Source organism: Bufo bufo, chromosome 3 (assembly GCF_905171765.1).
Source record: "Bufo bufo chromosome 3, aBufBuf1.1, whole genome shotgun sequence".
Lineage (NCBI taxonomy): Eukaryota > Metazoa > Chordata > Amphibia > Anura > Bufonidae > Bufo > Bufo bufo.
In genome coordinates this window covers 576,803,052-576,826,764 of record NC_053391.1, presented here as the reverse complement: position 1 = coordinate 576,826,764, position 23,713 = coordinate 576,803,052, and the positions used below count along the sequence as shown (strand labels likewise).

Here is a 23,713-nt window from a genome sequence, read left to right as displayed (position 1 = left end):
GCCAGTGGCGAATTTGCGAATCTTGGTGTTCTCTGGCAAATGCCAAACGTCCTGCACGGTGTTGGACTGTAAGCACAACCCCCACCTGTGGACGTCGGGCCCTCATATCACCCTCATGGAGTCTGTTTCTGACCGTTTGAGCAGACACATGCACATTTGTGGCCTGCTGGAGGTCATTTTGCAGGGCTCTGGCAGTGCTCCTCCTGTTCCTCCTTGCACAAAGGTGGAGGTAGCGGTCCTGCTGCTGGGTTGTTGCCCTCCTACGGCCTCCTCCACGTCTCCTGATGTACTGGCCTGTCTCCTGGTAGCGCCTCCATGCTCTGGACACTACACTGACAGACACAGCAAACCTTCTTGCCACAACTCGCATTGATGTGCCATCCTGGATAAGCTGCACTACCTGAGCCACTTGTGTGGGTTGTAGACTCCGTCTCATGCTACCACTAGAGTGAAAGCACCGCCAGCATTCAAAAGTGACCAAAACATCAGCCAGGAAGCATAGGAACTGAGAAGTGGTCTGTGTTTACCACCTGCAGAACCACTCCTTTATTGGGGGTGTCTTGCTAATTGCCTATAATTTCCACCTGTTGTCTATCCCATTTGCACAACAGCATGTGAAATTGATTGTCACTCAGTGTTGCTTCCTAAGTGGACAGTTTGATTTCACAGAAGTGTGATTGACTTGGAGTTACATTGTGTTGTTTAAGTGTTCCCTTTATTTTTTTGAGCAGTGTATATAAACAAGATAAATATTTAAGCACTGTCTCCTCATCTCCCACACTGATTTTCTAACTTTCTTTCTTTACACAGTATAGGAAGGAAGCTGTCAACCATCCACGGAGGGAACAACAGCTCATAAATACCAAAACTGAGGTCTCATTACAGTTAATTAACAGTGATTTAAAGGGGTTCTCCGGGAATTAAGAAAATGGACATACTTAAATAATACTTCATTATAAATATATTACCAAATACCTTTCATTAGTTATAATAGCTCGTTTTGTCAGGGGAGCAGTCATTAGGAAAAATAAAATGGCAGACATCCTACTAGTCCACACAAAACCTGTCCTAATTACACAGGAGGACAAGTTGAAGAGCTGCACCATCTTCCTCTCTTGTCAGAGATTATGATCCTGAATACAGTTTAATATGATCTTCAGATGAATCTCTGTAGGAATGGAGTTCATTAGGAGACATGAAGTACAGAGAGGATAGTTGGGGTGTAGATAATGAGCAGCAGCACTTGTATGCAGTCTCCATTACCACAGCCCCACATTACCACAGTCTGTCCTCTCTGTACTTCATGTCTCCTCATAAACTCCATTCCTACAGAGATTTATCTGAAGATCTTATCATCTGTAATCAGGATCATAATCCCTGACAGTCAGAGCAGAGAGGAGGATAAGGTAGCTCTTTACCTCAGTGCTGTGAAGTAACTTGTCCTGCTGTGTGGTTAGGACAGCTTTGCGGATAGATTCAACCCTGAGGTTGCGACAACTTGCAAGTGGCACAGCGACCCCTTTCCCTGGAAAGGCTGTACTGCGACATAGCGATTTTTGGTCATGCGACAGGTGTTGTGGCCAAGATCACCCTGTAGCCCCAAACGGAAATGGCTTTATCAAGTTGACTGATCTTCCATTTTTTTGTTAGGTTTCCTGAGATGTTCTCTGGACTCTGGACACTGGAGGGCCGCAGCTGGAAAAGGGCACACCCTTCAACAAAGCCAGTGATCTTGCGAGTCCTCAGCAGCTATATGTTCAAGGTGGCTGATGGAAGCATCATTAGTCTGAAAGAGGGAGATATCCTTCTACTGCTAAACAAGCTGGATAAAGATTGGTGGCAGGTCAGGAAGATTGGAGATTGTGAAACCAACAAACCATTCAATGTGCCCACTTCTTATATCAACGAGCTGATCACTCACAGAAATCTGGGGCAGCGGAGTAGAACAGAACGTATAGGTAATATACTATTATTTGTGACCTACTGTAGCATGTCCCGTTGTGATTGCTTTATCTGTGAACAGAAGACTATCTGTATGCATATTATTATATAATGGTATATAAAGTTATAAGCCAAAAACACAGACATGTCTGGCAAATGGATATGATGCTATTTCCTAATATAACTTTTATTGTCAACTGTGAGTTGAGATAAAGTGAGAAGCAGTTGGGAATTCACTTTTCCTATGGATTCACCATTGGCATATCTACAGATGCACGCTGTATCTGCTGTTCCAAAGTAGCCTGCATTCTGCTAATGTACTTACAGTGCAGTTACTGAGTGTTTGATCAAGGCTCTGTTCACGTCATGTTAATAGCCTTCACTGAACATATACAGTACAGACCAAAAGTTTGGACACACCTTCTCATTCAAAGAGTTTTCTTTATTTTCATGACTATGAAAATTGTAGATTCACACTGAAGGCATCAAAACTATGAATTAACACATGTGGAATTATATACATAACAAGTGTGAAACAACTGAAAATATGTCATATTCTAGGTTCTTCAAAGTAGCCACCTTTTGCTTTGATTACTGCTTTGCACACTCTTGGCATTCTCTTGATGAGCTTCAAGAGGTAGTCCCCTAAAATGGTTTTCACTTCACAGGTGTGCCCTGTCAGGTTTAATAAGTGGGATTTCTTGCCTTATAAAGGGGGTTGGGACCATCAGTTGCGTTGAGGAGAAGTCAGGTGGATACACAGCTGATAGTCCTACTGAATAGACTGTTATAATTTGTATTATGGCAAGAAAAAAGCAGCTAAGTAAAGAAAAACGAGTGGCCATCATTACTTTAAGAAATGAAGGTCAGTCAGTCAGCCGAAAAATTGGGAAAACTTTGAAAGTAAGGGCTATTTGACCATGAAGGAGAGTGATGGGGTGCTGCGCCAGATGACCTGGCCTCCACAGTCACCGGACCTGAACCCAATCGAGATGGTTTGGGGTGAGCTGGACCACAGAGTGAAGGCAAAAGGGCCAACAAGTGCTAAGCATCTCTGGGAACTCCTTCAAGACTGTTGGAAGACCATTTCAGGGGGCTACCTCTTGAAGCTCATCAAGAGAATGCCAAGAGTGTGCAAAGCAGTAATCAAAGCAAAAGGTGGCTACTTTGAAGAACCTGGAATATTACATATTTTCAGTTGTTTCACACTTGTTTGTTATGTATATAATTCCACATGTGTTAATTCATAGTTTTGATGCCTTCATAGTCATGAAAATAAAGAAAACTCTTTGAATGAGAAGGTGTGTCCAAACTTTTGGTCTATGAAGGCATCAAAACTATGAATTAACACATGTGGAATTATATACATAACAAACAAGTGTGAAACAACTAAAAATATGTCATATTCTAGGTACTTCAAAGTAGCCACCTTTTGCTTTGATTACTGCTTTGCACACTCTTGGCATTCTATTGATGAGCTTCAAGAGGTAGTCCCCTGAAATGGTCTTCCAACAGTCTTGAAGGAGTTCCCAGAGATGCTTAGCACTTGTTGGCCCTTTTGCCTTCACTCTGCGGTCCAGCTCACCCCAAACCATCTCGATTGGGTTCAGGGTCGGTGACTGTGGAGGCCAGGTCATCTGGCGCAGCACCCCATCACTCTCCTTCATGGTCAAATAGCCCTTACTTTCAAAGTTTTCCCAATTTTTCGGCTGACTGTCTGACCTTCATTTCTTAAAGTAATGATGGCCACTCGTTTTTCTTTACTTAGCTGCTTTTTTCTTGCCATAATACAAATTATAACAGTCTATTCAGTAGGACTATCAGCTGTGTATCCACCTGACTTCTCCTCAACGCCACTGATGGTCCCAACCCCATTTATAAGGCAAGAAATCCCACTTATTAAACCTGACAGGGCACACCTGTGAAGTGAAAACCATTTCAGGGGACTACCTCTTGAAGCTCATCAAGAGAATGCCAAGAGTGTGCAAAGCAGTAATCAAAGCAAAAGGTGGCTACTTTGAAGAACCTAGAATATGACATATTTTCAGTTGTTTCACACTTGTTTGCTATGTATTTAATTCCACATGTGTTAATTCATAGTTTTGATGCCTTCAGTGTGAATCTACAATTTTCATAGTCATGAAAATAAAGAAAACTCTTTGAATGAGAAGGTGTGTCCAAACTTTTGGTCTGTACTGTATATACTGGGAGGTATACCATAAATGGATGCTTCCGACAGATACCATACAGTGGCATCTGCCACCTGTAGGGTTCCAATATAGACATGTATGGATATCATTGTATGGAATAGCATAGGTTACCAGGGAAGGGCCGGGAGTAGGTATTTTGTTGCCCTAGGCGGAGATATTAGAACACATTTAAAAGAAACAGTCATGGCAGATCCAGTGATTTACAGGTTACATCTCAACGGATTTGAGTTCTTCACTTTCCTTTTATTCTCCATTTGGTCCAGACCATCACAGGCAGACGTCTTTGGTCAAGGGTGTACAGCCCCCTCTGCCACATAAGAAGACAGCAGTATTACTATATGGCACATGGGGGACTACTACAGATTCTGCAAATCATTCCCCTAAATTTATACAGACCACTGTCATCCTTCTGCTGCTACCAATACTGTGCCCAATGTGCTCCCACAAACACTATACTGTCAGAAATAACTGCCATACAGATCCCCTTGTATTAATAGTTCTCCTAGACTGCCCTCTTTAGTAATAGTGCCCACAATAGTGATAATGCTTCCCAAGAGTTCCCTGATTAGTAGCAAGTGCCAGTATTTAGTGCTCCCCCTAGTGCCAGTATATAATCCTTCTCCCAATGCTAGCATATAATGCTCTTCCCAGTGCTAGTATACAATCCTCCTCCCAATGCCAGTATATAATGCTCTTCCCAGTGCCAGTATATAATTCTCCTCCCAATGCCAGTATATAATGCTCCCACAGTGCCAGTATATACTCCTCCTCCCAATGCCAGAATATAGTGCTCCCCCCAGTGCCAGTATATAATCCTTCTCCCAATTCTAGTATATAATTGTCACGAGGGTGTCAAGAGACACGCCTGACTCCGTTATACCCAGGGTCAGGAAGTCGCAGCGGGTGGCTGCGCGCTCTATGTATAAAAATAGTGCTGTTTCTTTATGGTAGCTTTCTGGGTTTGCCTTGCAACCCTTTTTGGCTCACTCAGGGATCCGTAGCTCCTTCTCCTCAGCTGTCTCTTGTCCAGCAATCCCAACCTCCTTATATTCCCCTCTCCCACTTCTCTGGTTGCCAGATACAGAGCTTCCTGCCTGGACTTCTATACTGACCCACTGGAGCTGTGTAGCTGTGTTCCCTGGTTGTTGTTCCAGAACGTTACCCTCCGGATCCCTGTTGGGCCTTTGTGGTCTGCTGTTGTCGCCCACCTGGGAATATATGTTTGTCTGTATTGTCTGTCCTCTCCTTGGTGTTTTCCTTTTAGTGTCAGTGGTGCGGACTAGTGATCCCACCGCCCCGTTCACTACATAGGGCTCATCTTAGGGAAAGCCAGGGTTTAGACACTTGATCGGCGTACGGGTGAGGAACCCGTCTAGGGACGTCAGGGCAGTCAGGTGCCAGCCTCAAGGTGAGTCAGGGGTCACCACCTTTCCCTCTCCCTTGGACAGGGCCTTTCCATTTCCCTCCCTTTGCGTGACGCCGGTCATTACATTATATCTGGCCCTTATTTTGTGTAGGTAGAAAAAAAAAAAAAACTTTTTCTTTCTACCTACTTAGAATCCAGTATGGATCCAATTGCTGCTTTGTCAAAGCAACTTCAAGGCCTGTCTTTGGAGGTGGCAGGATTGAAGGCGTCGGTCCTCCAGCAACAGCAGCAATTGCAACAGACCGCAAGCCCAGCGGTTGCTATGGGTAATCAGGTTGTTGCGGAACCCAAGGTTGCTCTTCCTGACAGATTTTCTGGGGGAAGGGACAAATTTGTGACGTTCCGTGAGGCCTGTAAATTATATTTTAAGCTGCGCCCTTACTCCTCTGGTAATGAAGAACAGCGGGTGGGGGTTGTTATTTCCCTGATTCAGGGGGACCCGCAATCCTGGGCGTTCTCTTTACCCACTGATTCCCAGGCTCTCCGGTCAGTGGATGAATTTTTTGGGGCCTTGGGTCTCATATATGATGACCCTGACCGAGTCGCACTGGCTGAATCAAAATTACGGAGACTCCTACAGGGAGAGCGGCCAGTAGAGGAGTATTGCTCAGTGTAACGGACCGTTTCAGCAGACAAGGGGTTAAAATCCGTTCAGGCGATAAGCCCCTTTCTGAGAGACAGGCACAGCTACTGCAGAACACCAATGTCCCGAACTGGATACAAAGTAGCACTCCAAACTGGAACCTCACGAATAGCTGCTAGCAGACGAACAGGAAAAGCATACAATCCTGGCAATCGGTCTTCTAACAGCATACAGCGAATCCCCCCAATAACGAGACAAGGCTCCGTGTTGAGGGTCAAACAGTGGACTGACTGTACTTCACGTACAGCCTCTTTTATTCATAAACCACAAACATAGTACTGCCCACAGGGGTTTGAAATGCAACCAATCAGTAATTTACAACACATACAATGTAAGTACAGAAACCAATCGTTCACGCCCCCAGAGGACCAGAATGAAGACTGGGACATAGGACAACATATCCCCACAATGCATCATGGTCTCCTCCTCTCTGTCCAGACAACCTGAAGAGCAATCCAATTATCTCTGAGGACAAAGGGAGATCGCCAATAGACATGTGAGGACAACAGAACAGACATCACCATTTTAAACACACAATGGGACAATGGCACAATAGAAACACACCCGCATATTCCTCCCAAGCTGACAAGTTACACTTATTATAAATTGTTACAACTTTGTGAGTTTACATTTGCCATACACATAACTTACATTAATTTAAACAGTATAACGTGGGGACAAACCTATCCAAAATTCACTTGAATCGGTTCAGGGGTTTAAAAGTTAGTATATGGCCCATAATCCTGGGGCAAGAGGTCAGCAGCCAGTCCTCTCCAAAACCCAGTGGCGAGGTCGGTTTCGCCACACATCTCCCCCCCCCAGGGAAGACTAACCAGATACCTGACCTCACGCCGGTCGGTACCTGAGTTAGTCTGGCAGCCCACCCACAACCAAATACTGGACCTGTTGACTTTAGTAGCCTGTCTCTGTCCAGTGAGTCCACCAAGGTTATATTGGTAGCTGGTACTCCCGGTCTCTGTGTTGCTCCCTGGCTTGGAGTGGAGGTTGCTTTGTGGGCAGGTATCAGCGGTACTCTGCCCTGGTGCCAGCGCTACCACGGAAGAAGCCTGGTTGGAGCCTGGTTGTTGGAGGGGGAGACCGACTGTCTCTACCCCCTGTGCTGTAAGTGCAGAGACCACGGTCCCATCTGCACGGTTGTGGGGCTTACTGTCTCCCCCTGGTGCGTTAAGCTGCCGCTGGGGAGAGGGGGTAACGAGCTCCTCTCCCATACATACTTCCAGCCGCTGGGGAGGGCGACAGACCGTCTCCGCTCCCAATACAGTGTCCTGTTGCTGGGGAAAGGAGACTGGGCTCTCTATTCCCTGCTGGACACTCTGCCACTGGGGGACAGGACCGACTGTCTCTGCCCCCTGTAACTCCGCCTGCCGCTGGGGAATGGAGACTGGGCTCCCAATTCCCAAAAAATCATGCTGCTGCTGGGGGGCAGGAACAACTACCTCTGCCCCCTGTAACTCCGCCTGCCGCTGAGGAGGGAGGACGCTGCTCTCCTCTCCCTGCACTTCACACTGCCGCTGGGGAATGGAGACTGGGCTCCCAATTCCCTGCAATTCACACTGCCGCTGGGGAATGGAGACTGGGTCTGTCACCTTACTGTCCTGCTGAGCCTTCTCACTGGCGTTGAACAGCTGCTGGTAGCCCTGTTCCAGCTCCATCTCCCGGGTCACCAGGTGGACCAGGTCCTGCTCAATCTCATGAGTGTCATCCCAGTCATACCTGCTCTCCCTCCATTCCAAGAGATCATGGAACTGGGCTTGTGTAGGGCTCCCAAACTCCAGCTCTGAAAAGGTCTCCCATAACAAGCCAGGACCATCAAACTCCTCTCCCTCCGGCTTGTCATGCTCAGCTGTCCTGGGTAGGTACTGTGCCCCATACCACCAGAGCGCCTGGTAGGCATCTTCCAGCCACAGCTGCCGCCATGCTAGGAGTTCCAATTCCTTTACCCATTCCTCCCGGGGCTGCTCTCCCAGGAAGGGCATCCGCAGGGCTACTCGCTTCTGCAACCGCTGGTCTTCCGTGGGGAGTCTCTCGTCCTGCATATACTCCACAATACCCAGTACCTGGTACCAGATGCCTTTGCGGACTGCATCTCTGTCATCCATGACACCCTCATCGTACTCCACTGCTGTTTCCATTCTGGTGCTGTCAGGGTCGCTGTACTGGGACATGCGTTGCCCTCAAATTGTAATTCCAGGGAATGATGTTTCTTTGTAGCTGTCCTTCTGGGCTGTGGGAACGATCCCGCTGCTTGCCACCAATGTAACGGACCGTTTCAGCAGACAAGGGGTTAAAATCCGTTTAGGCGATCAGCCCCTTTCTGAGAGACAGGCACAGCTACTGCAGGATACACCAACCTCCCGAACTGGATACAAAGTAGCACTCCAAACTGGAACCTCACGAATAGCGGCTAGCAGACGAACAGGAAAAGCATACAATCCTGGCAATCAGTCTCTACCAGCATACAGCGGATACCCCCAATAACGAGACAAGGCTCTGTGTTGAGGGTCAAACAGTGGACTGACTGTACTTCACGTACAGCCTCTTTTATTCATAAACCACAAACATAGTACTGCCCACAGGGGTTTGAAATGCAACCAATCAGTAATTTACAACACATACAATGTAAGTACAGAAACCAATCGTTCACGCCCCCAGAGGACCAGAATGAAGACTGGGACATAGGACAACATATCCCCACAATGCATCATGGTCTTCTCCTCTCTGTCCAGACAACCTGAAGAGCAATCCAATTATCTCTGAGGACAAAGGGAGATTGCCAATACACATGTGAGGACAACAGAACAGACATCACCATTTTAAACACACAATGGGACAATGGCACAATAGAAACACACCCGCATATTCCTCCCAAGCTGACAAGTTTACACTTATTATAAATTGTTACAACCTTTGTGAGTTTACATTTGCCATACACATAACTTACATTAATTTAAACAGTATAACGTGGGGACAAACCTATCCAAAATTCACTTGAATCGGTTCAGGGGTTTAAAAGTTAGTATATGGCCCATAATCCTAGGGCAAGAGGCCAGCAGCCAGTCCTCTCCAAAACCCAGTGGCGAGGTCGGTTTCGCCACACTCAGAGTTCCGGATACCCAGTGGAACGACCTGGCTCTCAGGAGTCAGTTCTGCTCTGGGTTATCCGAAAGGATTAAGGATGCGCTTGCGCTGTATGAGACTCCCTTTTCCCTTGATGCGGTTATGTCCCTTTCTATCAGAATAGATAGACGTCTTAGGGACAGATTGAAAAATCCGGAGCAATTGGTAACCCCTCCCAAGCAGCAGGTAGTCTGTACGGACTTAGACAAGCCTATGCAGCTAGGAGGAACTACTCGTCAGGTACATCCTCCTGAGGCTTGCCGTAGGCATAGGGTATGTTTTTTCTGTGGGGAGAGAGGTCATTTTATTAATGTCTGTCCTTCCTTTCTCAAAAACAAAGCCAATCGGAAAACTCTAACCCCAGGCTGTGTGGAGGATGTCAGCCGGGGGGTATACGTTTCCTACATACGAACATCGCAATTTGTGTTGCCAGCGGTTGTTGTTTTTGGTGTTAAGACGGAGACTATTTCTTTTTTTCTAGACAGTGGAGCAGGAGTAAATTTGATAGATGCCCATTTTGCCCACACTATGGGTTTGTCTCTCTGTACGCTACAGAGACCTATTCCCATATTCGCTATTGATTCTGCTCCTCTGTCTCAGAGAAACCTCACTCACATTGTCCCTAATTTACACCTTCGGGTAGGGGACCACCATAACGAGTTGCTTTCATGTTATGTTCTGGAGGGGCTTCCCACTCTGTGGTGTTGGGTCTTCCTGGTTGGTAGCGCACAATCCAGTGGTGGAATTGGCAGGCCAGGGAGATAATTGGAGTGAGTGAGGCATTGCAGAGAAAATTGCTTAAATAGCAATTGCTTAGTCGCCTCCATAGCTACCCCTACCTACATTTGTTTCGGACTTTGAGGACGTTTTTTTCAGAAAAGGGTTGCCAGAAGTTACCACCTCACCGTCCTTATGATTGCCCGGTTAACCTGATTCCCGGTGCAAAATTACCCAAGACCAGGTTATATAATCTTTCGGGTCCGGAGAGACAAGCCATGAAAGATTATAATCTCCGAGAGCTTGGCTAAGGGACACATCAGACCCTCTTCACCCGTGGCTGCAGGGTTTTTCTTCATAAAAAGAAAGATGGGGGCCTGCGTCCTTGCCTAGAATTTTCGCGAATTTAAACGGATAACCATCCGAGACCCATACCCTCTTCCTCTCATTCCTGACCTGTTTAATCAGATTGTGGGTGCTAGGTGGTTCTCCAAACTTGATCTTAGGGGGGCCTACAATCTGATTCGTATCAAGGGAGGAGATGAGTGGAAGACAGCTTTTAACACCCCTGAGGGGCATTATGAAAATCTAGTCATGCCTTTCGGTCTGACCAATGCTCCTGCTGTCTTCCAACATTTCGTTAATGACATTTTTAGTCATCTTATCGGAAGGTTTGTGGTGATATACCTAGATGATATTTTAATTTATTCGTCTGATCTGAAAACACATGAGGTGCATGTCAGACAGGTACTGCAGGTCCTACGGACGAATAAATTATATGCTAAAATTGAAAAGTGTGTCTTCGCCATTCAGGAAATACAGTTCCTAGGTTATTTATTATCTGCTTCAGGTTTCCGTATGGATCCTAGGAAGGTCCAGGCAATTTTAGATTGGGATCTTCCTGAGAACCTCAAAGCACTGCAACGGTTCTTGGGCTTCGCAAATTTCTATAGAAAGTTCATTAAAAATTATTCGGTGATTGTAAAACCCCTTACTGACATGACTAGGAAGGGGACTGATTTTTCTAAATGGTCTGACGCCGCTAAAATTGCTTTTTCCTCTCTAAAAGAGAGCTTTACCTCGGCACCTGTACTAATCCAACCTGATGTCTCCCAGCCTTTTATTGTTGAAGTAGATGCATCAGAGGTGGAAGTGGGGGCTGTGCTGTCTCAGGGTCCGTCTCCTGGCAAATGGCGTCCTTGTGCTTCCTTTTCTAAAAACTATCTGCAGCAGAGAAGAACTATGATATTGGCAATAGGGAACTATATGCTATTAAACTAGCGTTTGGATGAATGGCGTCACTTTTTAGAGGGGGCACTCCACCCCGTCACTGTGATTACGGACCACAAAAACCTTCTGTACCTCGAATCAGCTAAGCGTTCCCACCCCTAGACAAGCTAGGTGGTCGCTATTTTTTACCAGGTTTAACTTTGTTATTACCCTATCGTCCTGGGGAAAAGAACACCAAGGCAGATGCATTATCTTGTTGTTTCCCTGGAGGGGGTAATGTGAGTGATCCGGTACCCATTCTACAAAAGAGGAGTGGTTGTCTCTGCGGTACACTCTGTTCTGGAGGGAAGGTGTTAGAGGCCAGGGGGACGCCCCGGTCTCTTGCCCCTCAGAGAAATTGTTGAACCGTTTTAAACCTGCGTCTCAAATTATTAAAGGAACATCATAATTCGGCACTTGCTGGGCACCCGGGTAGTAAAGCAACCTTGGAGCTATTGTCTCGTCGTTTTTGGTGGCCAAGGTTGCGTCAGGATGTAATTGATTTTGTGTCTTCTTGTTCTACTTGTGCGCGCGCGAAAGTCTCTAATACACGTCCTGCAGGGTCTTTATGCCACTTGTCAATCTCAAAGGCCATGGACACATCTGTCAATGGATTTTATCACTGACTTACCTTTGTCTGCAGGGTAAAACAGTTATCTTTGGTAGAGTGGACGGTTTAGCAATATGGTACACTTCATTGCGTTACCCGCACTACTAATGCTAAGACTCTTGCTCAGGTATTCATCAGTGAAAATCGTGAAGCTTCACGGGGTCCCCTTTCGATGTTGTTTCGGATCGGGGAACCCAGTTTATTTCTAATTTTGGAAAGCTTTTTGTTCCCGTTTGGGGGTACACTTGTCTTTTCCTCGGCCTTTCCATCCTCAGTCGAATGGACAGACTGAGGTACCAACCAAAAACCTTGAGACATATCTAAGGTGTTTTGTGTCTGAGAACCAGGAGGTGTGGTCATCATATTTACGTTAGCCGAGTAATGCCATAAATAATCGCCATCAGGAATCCACTGGTAAGTCACCATTTCTTGGTGCATATGGTTTTCATCCCCAATTCTGTACTTTCAAAGAGGGGGGGGTCTTCTGGGGTTCCTGAAAAGAACGGTTTTGTCATCTCTCTTTCCTTTGTATGGCAGAAGGTGCAAGCTAACTTGAAAAATATGGGAGGTAAATATAAATGCATGGCTGATAAGAGACGGTCGCCAGGTCCGGACCTAGGAGTGAATGACTATGTGTGGTTGTCTACTAGGAATATTAAATTAAAGGTTCCCTCTTGGAACTGGGTCCTAGGTTCATTGGCCCTTACAAAATAGTAGCCATCATTAACCCCATGGCTTTTCGCCTGGAGCTACCTCAGACTTTTAAAATCCATAACGTCTTCATTAAGTCGTTACTCAAGAGTATGTTCCACCTCTAGAACCGTCACCGCTGCCACCCCCTCCTGTTGTTGTGGATGGTAATCTAGAGTTTCAAATATCCAAAATTGTTGATTCTCGTCGGGTCCGTCGCTCTCTTCAATATCTGGTGCATTGGAGGGTTACGGTCCCGAGGAAAGAATGTGGGTTCCAGCGTCTGAGGTAAATGCCGACAGGTTTTAGTTCGGGCTTTTCATGCCTCTCATCCTAAGAGACCTAGTCCTGAGTGTCCGGAGGCCCCTCGTAGAGAGGGGGGTACTGTCACAAGGGTGTCAAGAGCCACGCATGACTCCGTTATACCCGGGGTCAGGAAGTCGCAGCGGGTGGCTGCGCGCTCTATGTATAAAAATAGTGCTGTTTCTTTATGGTAGCTTTCTGGGTTTGCCTTGCAACCCTTTTTGGCTCACTCAGGGATCCGTAGCTCCTTCTCCTCAGCTGTCTCTTGTCCAGCAATCCCAAACTCCTTATATATCCCTCTCCACTTCTCTGGTTGCCAGATACAGAGCTTCCTGCCTGGACTTCTATATGACCCACTGGAGCTGTGTAGCTGTGTTCCCTGGTTGTTGGTTCCAGAACGTTACCCTCCGGATCCCTGTTGGGCCTTTGTGGTCTGCTGTGTCGCCCACCTGGGATTATATGTTTGTCTGTATTGCTGTCCTCTCCTTGGTGTTTTCCTTTTAGTGTCAGTGGTGCGGACTAGTGATCCCATCGCCCGGTTCACTACATAGGGCTCATCTTAGGGAAAGCCAGGGTTTAGGCACGTGATCGGCGTTACAGGGTGAGGAACCCGTCTAGGGACGTCAGGGCAGGTCAGGTGCCAGCCTCAAGGTGAGTCGGGGTCACACTCCTTTCCCTCTCCTTGGACAGGGCCTTCCCATTCTCCTCCCTTCTGCGTGACGCCGGTCATTACAATAATGCTCTTCCCAGTGCGTAGTATATAATCCTCCTCCCAATGCCAGTATATAATGCTCCCACAGTGCCAGTATATAATCTTCCTCCCAATGCCAGTATATAATGCTCACCCCAAGTGCCAGTATATAATGCTTCCCCCCAATGCTAGTATATAATGCTCCCTCAGTGCCAGTATATAACCCTCCTCCCAATACCAGTATATAATGCTCCTCCCAGTGCCAGTACATAATCCTCCTCCCAATGCCAGTATATAATTATCCCCCCCAGTGCCAGTAATAATGCGCCCCCAGTGCCAGTATATAATGCAGAGATGTATTTCGAGTTCATGCTGCGCTAAGCATTGGGGTTGAATACGTCCCCATTAAAGGCAATTGCTTTTTTCTGCAAGAGTGTCCTAATACAGTGGTCAGTGTTAACGAAACAGAAGATTGATGAACATCAGTGGTGATGCTGTAAAAATACCTATTGCTGGCACAATTGTTAACCCCTTAAGGACTCAGCCCTATTTCACCTTAAGGACTTGGCCATTTTTTGCAAATCTGACCAGTATCACTTTAAGTGCTGATAACTTTAAAACGCTTTGACTTATCCAGGCCGTTCTGAGAATGTTTTTTCGTCACATATTGTACTTCATGACACTGCTAAAATTGGGTAAAAAAAAATCATTTTTATTTACAAAAAAATATAAAATTTACCAAAAATTTGTAAAAAATTGCAAATTTCCAAGTTTCAATTTCTCTACTTCTATAATACATAGTAATACCTCCAAAAATAGTTATTAATTTACATTCCCATATGTCTACTTCATGTTTGGATCATATTGGGAATGATATTTTATTTTTGGGGATGTTACAAGGCTTAGAATTTTAGAAGCAAATCTTGAAATCTTTCAGAAATTTTCCAAAACCCAATTTTTAGGGACGAGTTCAGGTCTGAAGTCACTTTGCGAGGCTTACATAATAGAAACCACCCAAACTAGAAACTACACCCCTCAAGGTATTCAAAACTGATTTTACAAACGTCGTTAAAGGGTTTCTACCACTTCGTTTGACATAATTAGCTGTCAGAGACTAGCGATCCGCTAGTGTCTGCTCTAACAAGCCATCCTAATATAATAGGTTTTGGGGCAGCCGTTTCGCTAAAAAAAGAACTTATATCTATATGCTAATGAGCCTCTAGGTGCTATGGGGGCGTCATTAGCACCTAGAGGCTCGGTCTACCTTGGCCATCCTGAAAATAAACGGGGGGAGGACGGAAGATCGCGCACCCGCCCCCATAACTGTGAGTCAAAGTCCAGAGACTAGGAGAAGCCATATTCCTCCTCAGCTAGTCAGTCCCCAAGGCAGCAGAAGATAGTCAGCGCAGAAGCCAAATTCCTGCTATACATTGCCAATACCTGCTGGGACCAAAGACTATTGCTGCACCTTGTTTGGATGAAAGCTGCAACTAGTAAAGACTAGGGATGAGCGGGAGGTGCCATATTCGATTTCACAATATTTCGCGAATATTCGATTGAATATTCGTCTTATATTCGTTGAGATCGAATTTTCGTCATTATTCTATTTATCGCGAATAATATGCGATTTAATTATTCGCGTATTGCGATTTTCTTTTAACTGTATAAGGCAACTTTCCTATTGGTTGGCTATTTAGAATATCCCCTTTTTTTCCCCCCAATCTGTATGGTCGTTCGCATACTCCTCCCCGACAAGCGTCCCCGTTACCATGGGAACGCCTGTCAGATCGTGAAAACTCTGATCCGATGGTATATTCTAACCCACAGCCGTTCCTATGGTGATGGGGACGCTTGTCGGGAGGAGTATGCGAACAACTGTACAGATTGAAAAAAAAAGAGAGAATATTCTAAATAACGAATATTCACTATATTGCTATAACTTCGTTATTTAGAATATTCGTCATATTCGTCATATTCTAAAACATGAAGTTATAGCAATATAGCGAATATTCGTGAAATACACATATAGACTGCAATTTAGCTAATATAGTGCTATAGTATGTTTTTTTTAATAGTGTACATTTTTTCCAAATCTGTACTTCAGAAGAGACAAAAAAAATAGACTATAAAAAAAAAGATTATGGCACTATATTAGCTAAATTGCAGTCTATATGTGTATTTTACGAATATTCGCTATATTGCTATAACTTCATTTTTTAGAATATTCGTAATATTATAAAACAAGAACATATAGCAATATAGCGAATATTCGTAAAATACACAGACTGCAATTTAGCTAATATAGTGCTATAGTATTTGTTTTTTTTGTGTAAATTTTTTCCTAATCTGGAGTTCAGAAGAGACAAAAAAATTAGACTGTAAAAAAAAAGATTATAGCACTATATTAGCTAAATTGCAGTCTATATGTGTATTTTACAAATATTCGCTATATTGCTATAACTTTGTTTTTTAGAATATGACGAATATTCTAAAAAACAAAGTTATAGCAATATAGCGAATATATTCGTTACTTAGAATATTCGTCTTTTTTTTTTCAATGTGTACTGTTATTCCACTTTGACATACTGCTCCTCGACAAGCGTCCCCGTCACCATGGGAACGCCTGTGTGTTAGAATATGCCATCGGATCTGAGTTTTTTGCGTCTGCGCCGATGACCGAGATGTCTGTGCAGGGAGCGGTCAGACATTCACTGCGCCTGCGCCGAATACAGACGCGCACGGCGCAGGCGCGAGAATTCGTCCGCTGGCTCAGATGGAGGATGGCATTCAAGAGGAGATGGGCGGGCTTAACAGACGAGCGGGGCGGCATACAATGTGAGTGGACGGAGCCTCTAGGTGCTGAAAAGACGCCCCCATAGCACCTAGAGGCTCATTAGCATATTAATAAAAGTTTGTTTTTTAGTGAAACGGATCCACGCACAGGTCTGAGAATAGCATTGTTAGGTAGAGCAGACACTAGCAGATCGCTAGTGTCTGAGAGCTAATTAGGTCAAAATGAGGTGGTAGAAACCCTTTAAGTTGCTTGTGGGCCAATGACTCATTGACCCACAAGAAAGAAGCAGGGAGGAATCATGTTTTTTCAGATGTAAAAAATGACGAATATTCGATACAGCGAATATATAGCACTATATTTGTAATATTCGCAAATTTGCGAAGTTAGGATATTTGCGATTAATAATCGCTTTTCGAATATTCGAGCTCAACACTAGTAAAGACAAGTTTGAACTTTACTCAAAGTCTGGATCTCAATTACTGCTACCAAATCCCTCAATTACTCCTACTAGCACAACACTCATTTTATTGCAAGTGAGCCAGGATCCAGGAGTCCAGCCGTACCAAGGTAGGAGACAATGTTGACACTATTGCCATTGCCACACAGAGACGTTACACCACTCTGGCATTCCCAACCTGGTACGTGAGTTACAACACCTTAAAGGGCCCTGCGTTAGTACCCTGCACACGCTGCAATTGGCGTCACGAACAAACCATAGACTATTATCTACATTTCCTCACCCTCTGCATAATTTGGCATCCGTGTAACTGCACCCACGGTCCGGCTCATTGCACATCCAGCCCTGGTGATCAGTGGTTTGGACTGTGTTTTCCAAGGCTCATTTGCTCTACTGCAAAATACAGGGCACACCACAGTGTCATGTACTGGAATCTACTATTCTGAAATGCGCCTAAATTAGGCAATTGACAGCAATTGTTTTTCCTGCTCCCTGTTGCCGTTCCCTGGGAGGTGCCTCCCTAGGCACCTCCATAGTGTAATGATAGCGCCCCCTCTTATGGGGAGCAAGGTGGCGCCCAAGGCGGGTGCCTACTCTTGTCTACCCGTCGTCCCGGCCCTGTAGTCTACTACACTAGACAGATGTTTACCTGCCAAAAAGAGCACACGAGGACACTCCTTTGGCCTCTGTCAGGCTAAGGTAACCTTTAGGACACATTTAGTGTGTCCTTAGGGTTTACAAACTTTACAAACTTAGGGGGTCATTTATCAAACTGGTGTAAAGTAGAACTGGCTTAGTTGCCCATAGCAACCAATCAGATTCAACCTTTTATTTTGGATAACTCCTTTGGAAAATGAAAGAAGGAATCTGATTGGTTTCTATGGGCAACTAAGTCAGTTCTACTTTACACTAGTTTGATAAATGACCCCCTTAATGTGAAGCCAACTGTACCTGAAGCCCTTCAAGTATATTATCAGATGACTCTGATAATAGGGAAAGGAACTATTCTGAGAGAACTGCTGTTTATGTAATTATTTAATATTCCCCCATTAATGCCCCCTTTAGGATCCCCCGTAATGCCCCCTATAGTGCCCCAAGTAATGTCGCATAGTACCCCAGTATTAAAAATGCCTTCAATTGTGTCCCCAGTAATAATCAAAATGCCCCAGTATAGTGCCCCCAGTAATGTCCTTATAGTATGCTACCCGAGTGGCCAAGAAGAAAAAATCCAATACTCAGCCTGTGACCTGAGACACCAGATGACGTCATCATACCACCTGCGTCCCAGCACAAATGGTTCCATTGATGTATCCACTTCATAACTACCTGCACCGTTCATGCACTGCATCAAAGGCTTCAGGCCTAGCGGCCTATGACGGAGGATGGCGATACAGTTGAATTCAGGACAGCACCTGTGGCTGTGGGTACATAAGTAATTAATTAATGCTGGGAGCATCAGGCCGTTTGCGTACCTGGCCGATGATTGTGAGGAGGGCTTGGATGGCCCTCTGGGAAACTTCCCGGTAGGGTCTATGGCCAGCCTGCCCCGGTGTCCTAACAACATACATTTGGGGATACAGTATGCTGTACAGCAGTCACATACAATAGGCACAATAGACACAGGTGACTCATTGACCTCTATGGGACAGTTTTGTAGATAAGCTCTGTGACCTGTGTAGACATCATAGGTGTTACCTGGCATTGTAATGCTGCCTATAACGATAACAGAGATGACTGCTGAAAAGTGATCTGTACTGCGCAGGAGGTGTCAGTCTATCATTAGGTTTATTGGGCAGTGTAAAAATTTAAGGATTTTAAGATTTGAAAATATAGATAGTGGAGGAGCTGTTCAAAGCCCGGAAGCACAATGTTTCCAGGTTTTTAGCATTTAGATGCCGTGTTCACATTTGGCCTTGGCATCTAAAGGGTTAAATGTCTGTGATCGGTGTTACACCTGGCCGCAGGCATTAGCCCCAGACCTCTCCTGTTTGAAACAGCAGAGACCCGGTGGCTATGGCACCCGCTGCACTAGCAAGGGGCGCCATATTTAAAGTCCCTCCTTCCACCATTCATATACGGTGCTGGGACGAAAGGGGCTTATAATCAGTTAATTTATTTGATTCTGGTACACTATTATACAAATGTCGCCTAAAAGGTGGCTTTTATACACATTAGTCTAAGGTTGTTGAAAACAGACGATTTCAACCAAAACGAGTGGGCCTCAGGTGAAATCTACCACAAACCATTGTTATAGCCAACTGATAATAGACCACTATCCTCTGAAAGCAGTCGGCCATTTTAGTCCAATAGTCGCTAGTCTGTAATCGATCTTTCCATGAAAGAAAGAATTTTCCCCGAACAGTCTCAGACTTGACCGCTCCCTGTGTACTTGACAATATGTAACTAATATGAATGACTGTAAAGGCCAATATGGACTGACCTGTTTGTTCAATCTTAAACCTACTTGTGTCTAATGTGTATGGCTACTTATAGTTGGCGGAAATAAACTATGCAGCATATGCTAAACCCTCAGATCACAGAGATCAGATAAGGCAGTAGGCGTAACCACAGGATGTCCTCATGGCTAGGTGGATAGGCAGATGAAGCTTGAGTTGAATCAGCATTATGTTGCTGGTCAGTTCCTAATGATCTTGTCTTGTCTTTTTTTTTTCTGTGACAGTGAGTAAATTATTTCATAGATCCCAGGATAACCTCCTCATTCCTCCGTTCTCCTCCTCTAAAATGGAAGAACAAAGTTGTAGTAACCAAACTTGTGAGGACTCTCGAAATAAGGAGCCCAACATGGGGAAAATAACGGGGAGCTTGACAAGAGCACATAAAAAGAGTGCCAGCTTCTCTCTGAGTTCTTCTTGGCATGGACAGTTTCCTAAAAGTGAAAAGCAGAAAAACACATTCCAAAAGTGCATTTCTGAAAAGGTAGGATTTTTTTTTTTTTATCAATGAGGCACTAGTATTACACCGTATAGTTTTATGTGAATAATGTATTCCATTCTACATGTGCAATGGGATCCAAACCTTGAACTGAATCATGTGTGTTTCTTCAGGGGCAAAATTGCCATTTCTGGGGCCTCAAGGAAAGTTATGTCTGGGGGCACCCATTGCACTGCTGCAAAAACAACTAAGCCCCACCCTTATGCTATTAAGCCCGACCCCATCTACTTAGCAGTGCAGCCTGGGTGCTCCACAGCTGGGAAAACCCCTTCCCTGTGCAGCTGAACTGTATGTCTGTCCCTGCTTTTTTTTATTTCATTTTTTTTTTCCAGCCAACCGATTGTGGCCATTATGGGGACCTCTGATCTATGGGTCATCAAGCATTTGCTTGGTTTGTATGGTGGTAACGTCTGTCCCTGTGTAATATACTGTATTATGTACTGCATGATGGCTTGTAGATTTCCTTTTACCCACCACAAGCAGAAGTCACTTCTGTGACCACGGTACGATTGAGTCACAAGTTCAGATCTGGCAGTTGCATGTATGTACAGTATATAGATAGGCATACACAGGATTTGCTAACCGGAATTGGGTTTCACAGGTGCAATTATGAATCTGCTATTAGAAACACTTTCAGTACTTTGAATTGATAATCTCATATCAAGATACTGAAAAACTGTTTTCAAATATTTTTGTGTGTTAACCCTCTAGCACTGCAGCCAGTTTTCATTTTTCTTTGCTGTTTTTTCATCACTGTCTTTCAAAAGCCACATATGAGGACTTTATTTTATTTAATTTTGTTTTAATGTGGGACAAGATATATTAATTAATGGCATAATTTAATGTACCATATAATATACTGGAAAACACCCTCCTTTGTGTCTGTAAATGTGATTTATTTCTCCTTATCTGTTCTGTGAGCTACAGAGCTGAAAACAAAATAGTGGGAAGTAAGGGAAAGGATGTCACAGCAGTACAGTGCTGGCAGAAGGGATACGACTCCTGCTTCTAAGTGAAATGCATCTAGCTGTGCAGCTGAAACAGGGAATAATATGGCTAAAAAAACATTAGGGAAGTCCAGACATAACTGTTTACAGTTATGATTGTACAAAGAAGCACAGCCATCATACAAACTTGTTTTTGAGAACTCAGGGCTATTTTAGTTTTTGCACTTTGGTTTTTCTGTACCTGCCTTCCAAGACCTACTTTTTACTTTTACCATTAACACAGCTATTCATTCTATTCACTTATTTTTGTGGAGTACTGAATATAGAATTAAATGGGCTGGAGCAGCAATTGTTAACTTAACTCCTCAGTGCTCAAAACATGAATTTTTATGATTTTAATGGGTGTCTTCTAAAATTAAAATAAATGATAAAAAATAGATCAGTGCATCAAGGGGCAACATAACATATACAGTCATGGCCGTATATGTTGGCACCCCTGAAATTTTTAAAGAAAATGAAGTATTTCTCACAGAAAAGTATTGCAGTAACACATTTTGCTATACACATGTTTATTCCCTTTGTGTGTATTGGAAAAAAAACAAAAAAGGAGGAAAAAAAGCAAATTGGACATAATGTCACACCAAACTCCAAAATGGGCTGGACAAAATTATTGACACCCTTAACTTAATATTTGGTTGCACACCCTTTGGAAAAAATAACTGTCAGTCGCTTCCTATAACCATCAATAAGCTTCTGACACCTCTCACCAGAATTTTGGACCACTCTTCCTTAGCAAACTGCTCCAGGCAGGGGCGGACATACCGCATGTGCAGCCGATGCGGCTGCACAGGGGCCCAGAGCAGGAGGGGGCCCCTTCCTACCGGCAGCAGGGGGACATGAGCGCTTCCATTGTGGAAGCGCTCATCTCTATTCATCTGTATCGCTGTCCTTAGGACAGCGATACGGATGGATGCTGCGACGGGGCAGGGGAGAGGCGTCTCCCTTCCCCTTCCTCTGATAGGTTGCAGGCCTAGTGCCTGCAGCCTATCAGAGGACGGAACAGGCGGAGCGATGACGTCATCACGCCGCCTGAGCCATACAGCGTGGGACACAGGCCAGAAGAGGCCTGCATCGCATCGCTGAAAGCGGCAAGGAGGTAAGTATGTGAGTTTATATTTTTATTTATTTACACTTTACTAGGGGCCCTATCTGGCACTCATGGGGGCATCTACTGGGGGCCCTATCTTATGGGCACTATGGAGGAGGAGGAGCACTATGGGGGCCCTATTTTAAATACTAACACACATGGGGGCACTGTGGAGGGGGGGGGAGTACGATTGGGGTCCTATTTTATATATTGGCACACATGGGGGGCACTATGGAGGGCTCTATTTTATATATTGGCACACATGGGGGGCACTATGGGGGGCACTATGGAGGGCCCTATTTTAAATACTGACACACATGGGGGCACTATAGAGGGGGGGAGTACTATTGGGGCCCTATTTTATATACTGGCACACAAGGGGGGCACTATGGAGGGGGAGCACTATGGGTGGCCCTATTTTAAATACTGACACACATGCTGGCACTATGGAGGGGGGAGTACTATTGGGGCCCTATTTTATATACTGGCACACATGGGGGGCACTAAGGAGGGGGAGGAGCACTATGAGGGCCCTATGTTAGTTACTGGCACACATGGGGGGTACTATGGAGGGGGAGGAGCACTATGGGGACCTTATGTTATATACTGGCACACATGGGGGGCACTATGGAGCAGGGGGGAGAGGAGCACTATGGGGGCATCTTCTGGGGCTCTATCTTATATATTGGCAGACATGGGGGGCACTAAGAAGGGGGGAGCAGTATGGGGGCATCTACTGGTGACCCTATTTTATATACTGGCACACATTATGGGGGCATTTTTTACTGGCACATTGTCAGGCACCATGGTAACAAAGGGAGGCACACGATATAGGAGTATTTCATACTGGCACAAATTATAGGGCACTATGGGGACCTTGGCTTAACTGGGGGCACTAAGAGGGTTTTTTTTTGGCAAACAGTAGAGGGCATTGGCACACATTATGACGGTACTATGAGGACATTGACTCTACAGGGGGCACTAAGAGGAGATTTTTTTTATACTGCCACACAACAGGGAACTTTTATGTCTGGTAGATAATTATTTCTTTTGGTGGGATTTTAGGGAGCACTGTTACTTTGGTGGGCACCCTGGCACGGTATCAGCTTAGCACACTTATTTTTGGGGAACATTATATTTACACTATTAGTGTCAGGGACACTGTTTCCTGGGCGCAGTTATTTTTTAGGACACTGTGTGCCAGTAATTATTTAAGGGGAACTATCTGTGTGTAACTAGTATAGGGAGCACAGCAGGCACAGTATTAGAGGGGTGTTGATTAGGTGGGAGAATGATGGAAAACTAGGAAACTAAGTTGTCTGTCTGTCAAACCCTGCAGAAAGAAGAGATGACAGAAAGAAATCATCATGGCGGTGTGGTCTGAAACAAGAAGATGAGGACAGAGAACATCTACATCAACTAAGACGTCCCTGGATGTAAGAGGTATGTGGACCTGTATTAGGCTACCTTCACATCGGAGTTAGTGATTCTGGCAGGTTCTTCTTGCAGAGAATAGCCTTCCGGAATGCTCCAGCACTGCTGGATGCAGACAGAATGTCCGCCGGCCACATTAACTATAATGGGGTCTAGCAGAGATCGGCCACAATCCGGCAAAAATGCAGAGAATCAGTGGGACACAAACCGCTGCATGCCTGAGTTTGTGTCCAGCCAATTCCATGCATTCTCTGCCGGATCAGGTGGCCGTGGCGTAGTGCCGCAGGTGTGAAGGTTGCCTTACCCTGTATGTTTTGTATTGCTATAAGTAATGTTAGGACGGA

At 45.0% G+C, this 23,713-nt stretch overlaps 1 protein-coding gene across 3 annotated transcripts in view; it reads left to right on the top strand.

Moving 5' to 3' along the window:
• The window catches only part of ARHGAP9 (Rho GTPase activating protein 9), a 223,264-nt gene that overhangs the window by 60,115 nt on the left and 139,436 nt on the right, over positions 1-23,713 (top strand). For 2 of the 3 annotated variants that reach the window (XM_040425737.1, XM_040425734.1), the window contains exons 2-3: positions 1,651-1,958; positions 19,570-19,826. In XM_040425737.1, the coding sequence (XP_040281671.1) occupies positions 1,661-1,958; positions 19,570-19,826 (555 nt within the window). In that variant the 5' untranslated portion in view covers positions 1,651-1,660. Of the gene's footprint in view, positions 1-810; positions 874-1,650; positions 1,959-19,569; positions 19,827-23,713 lie in introns of all 3 variants that reach the window. The other variant, XM_040425736.1, reaches the window with a different exon arrangement.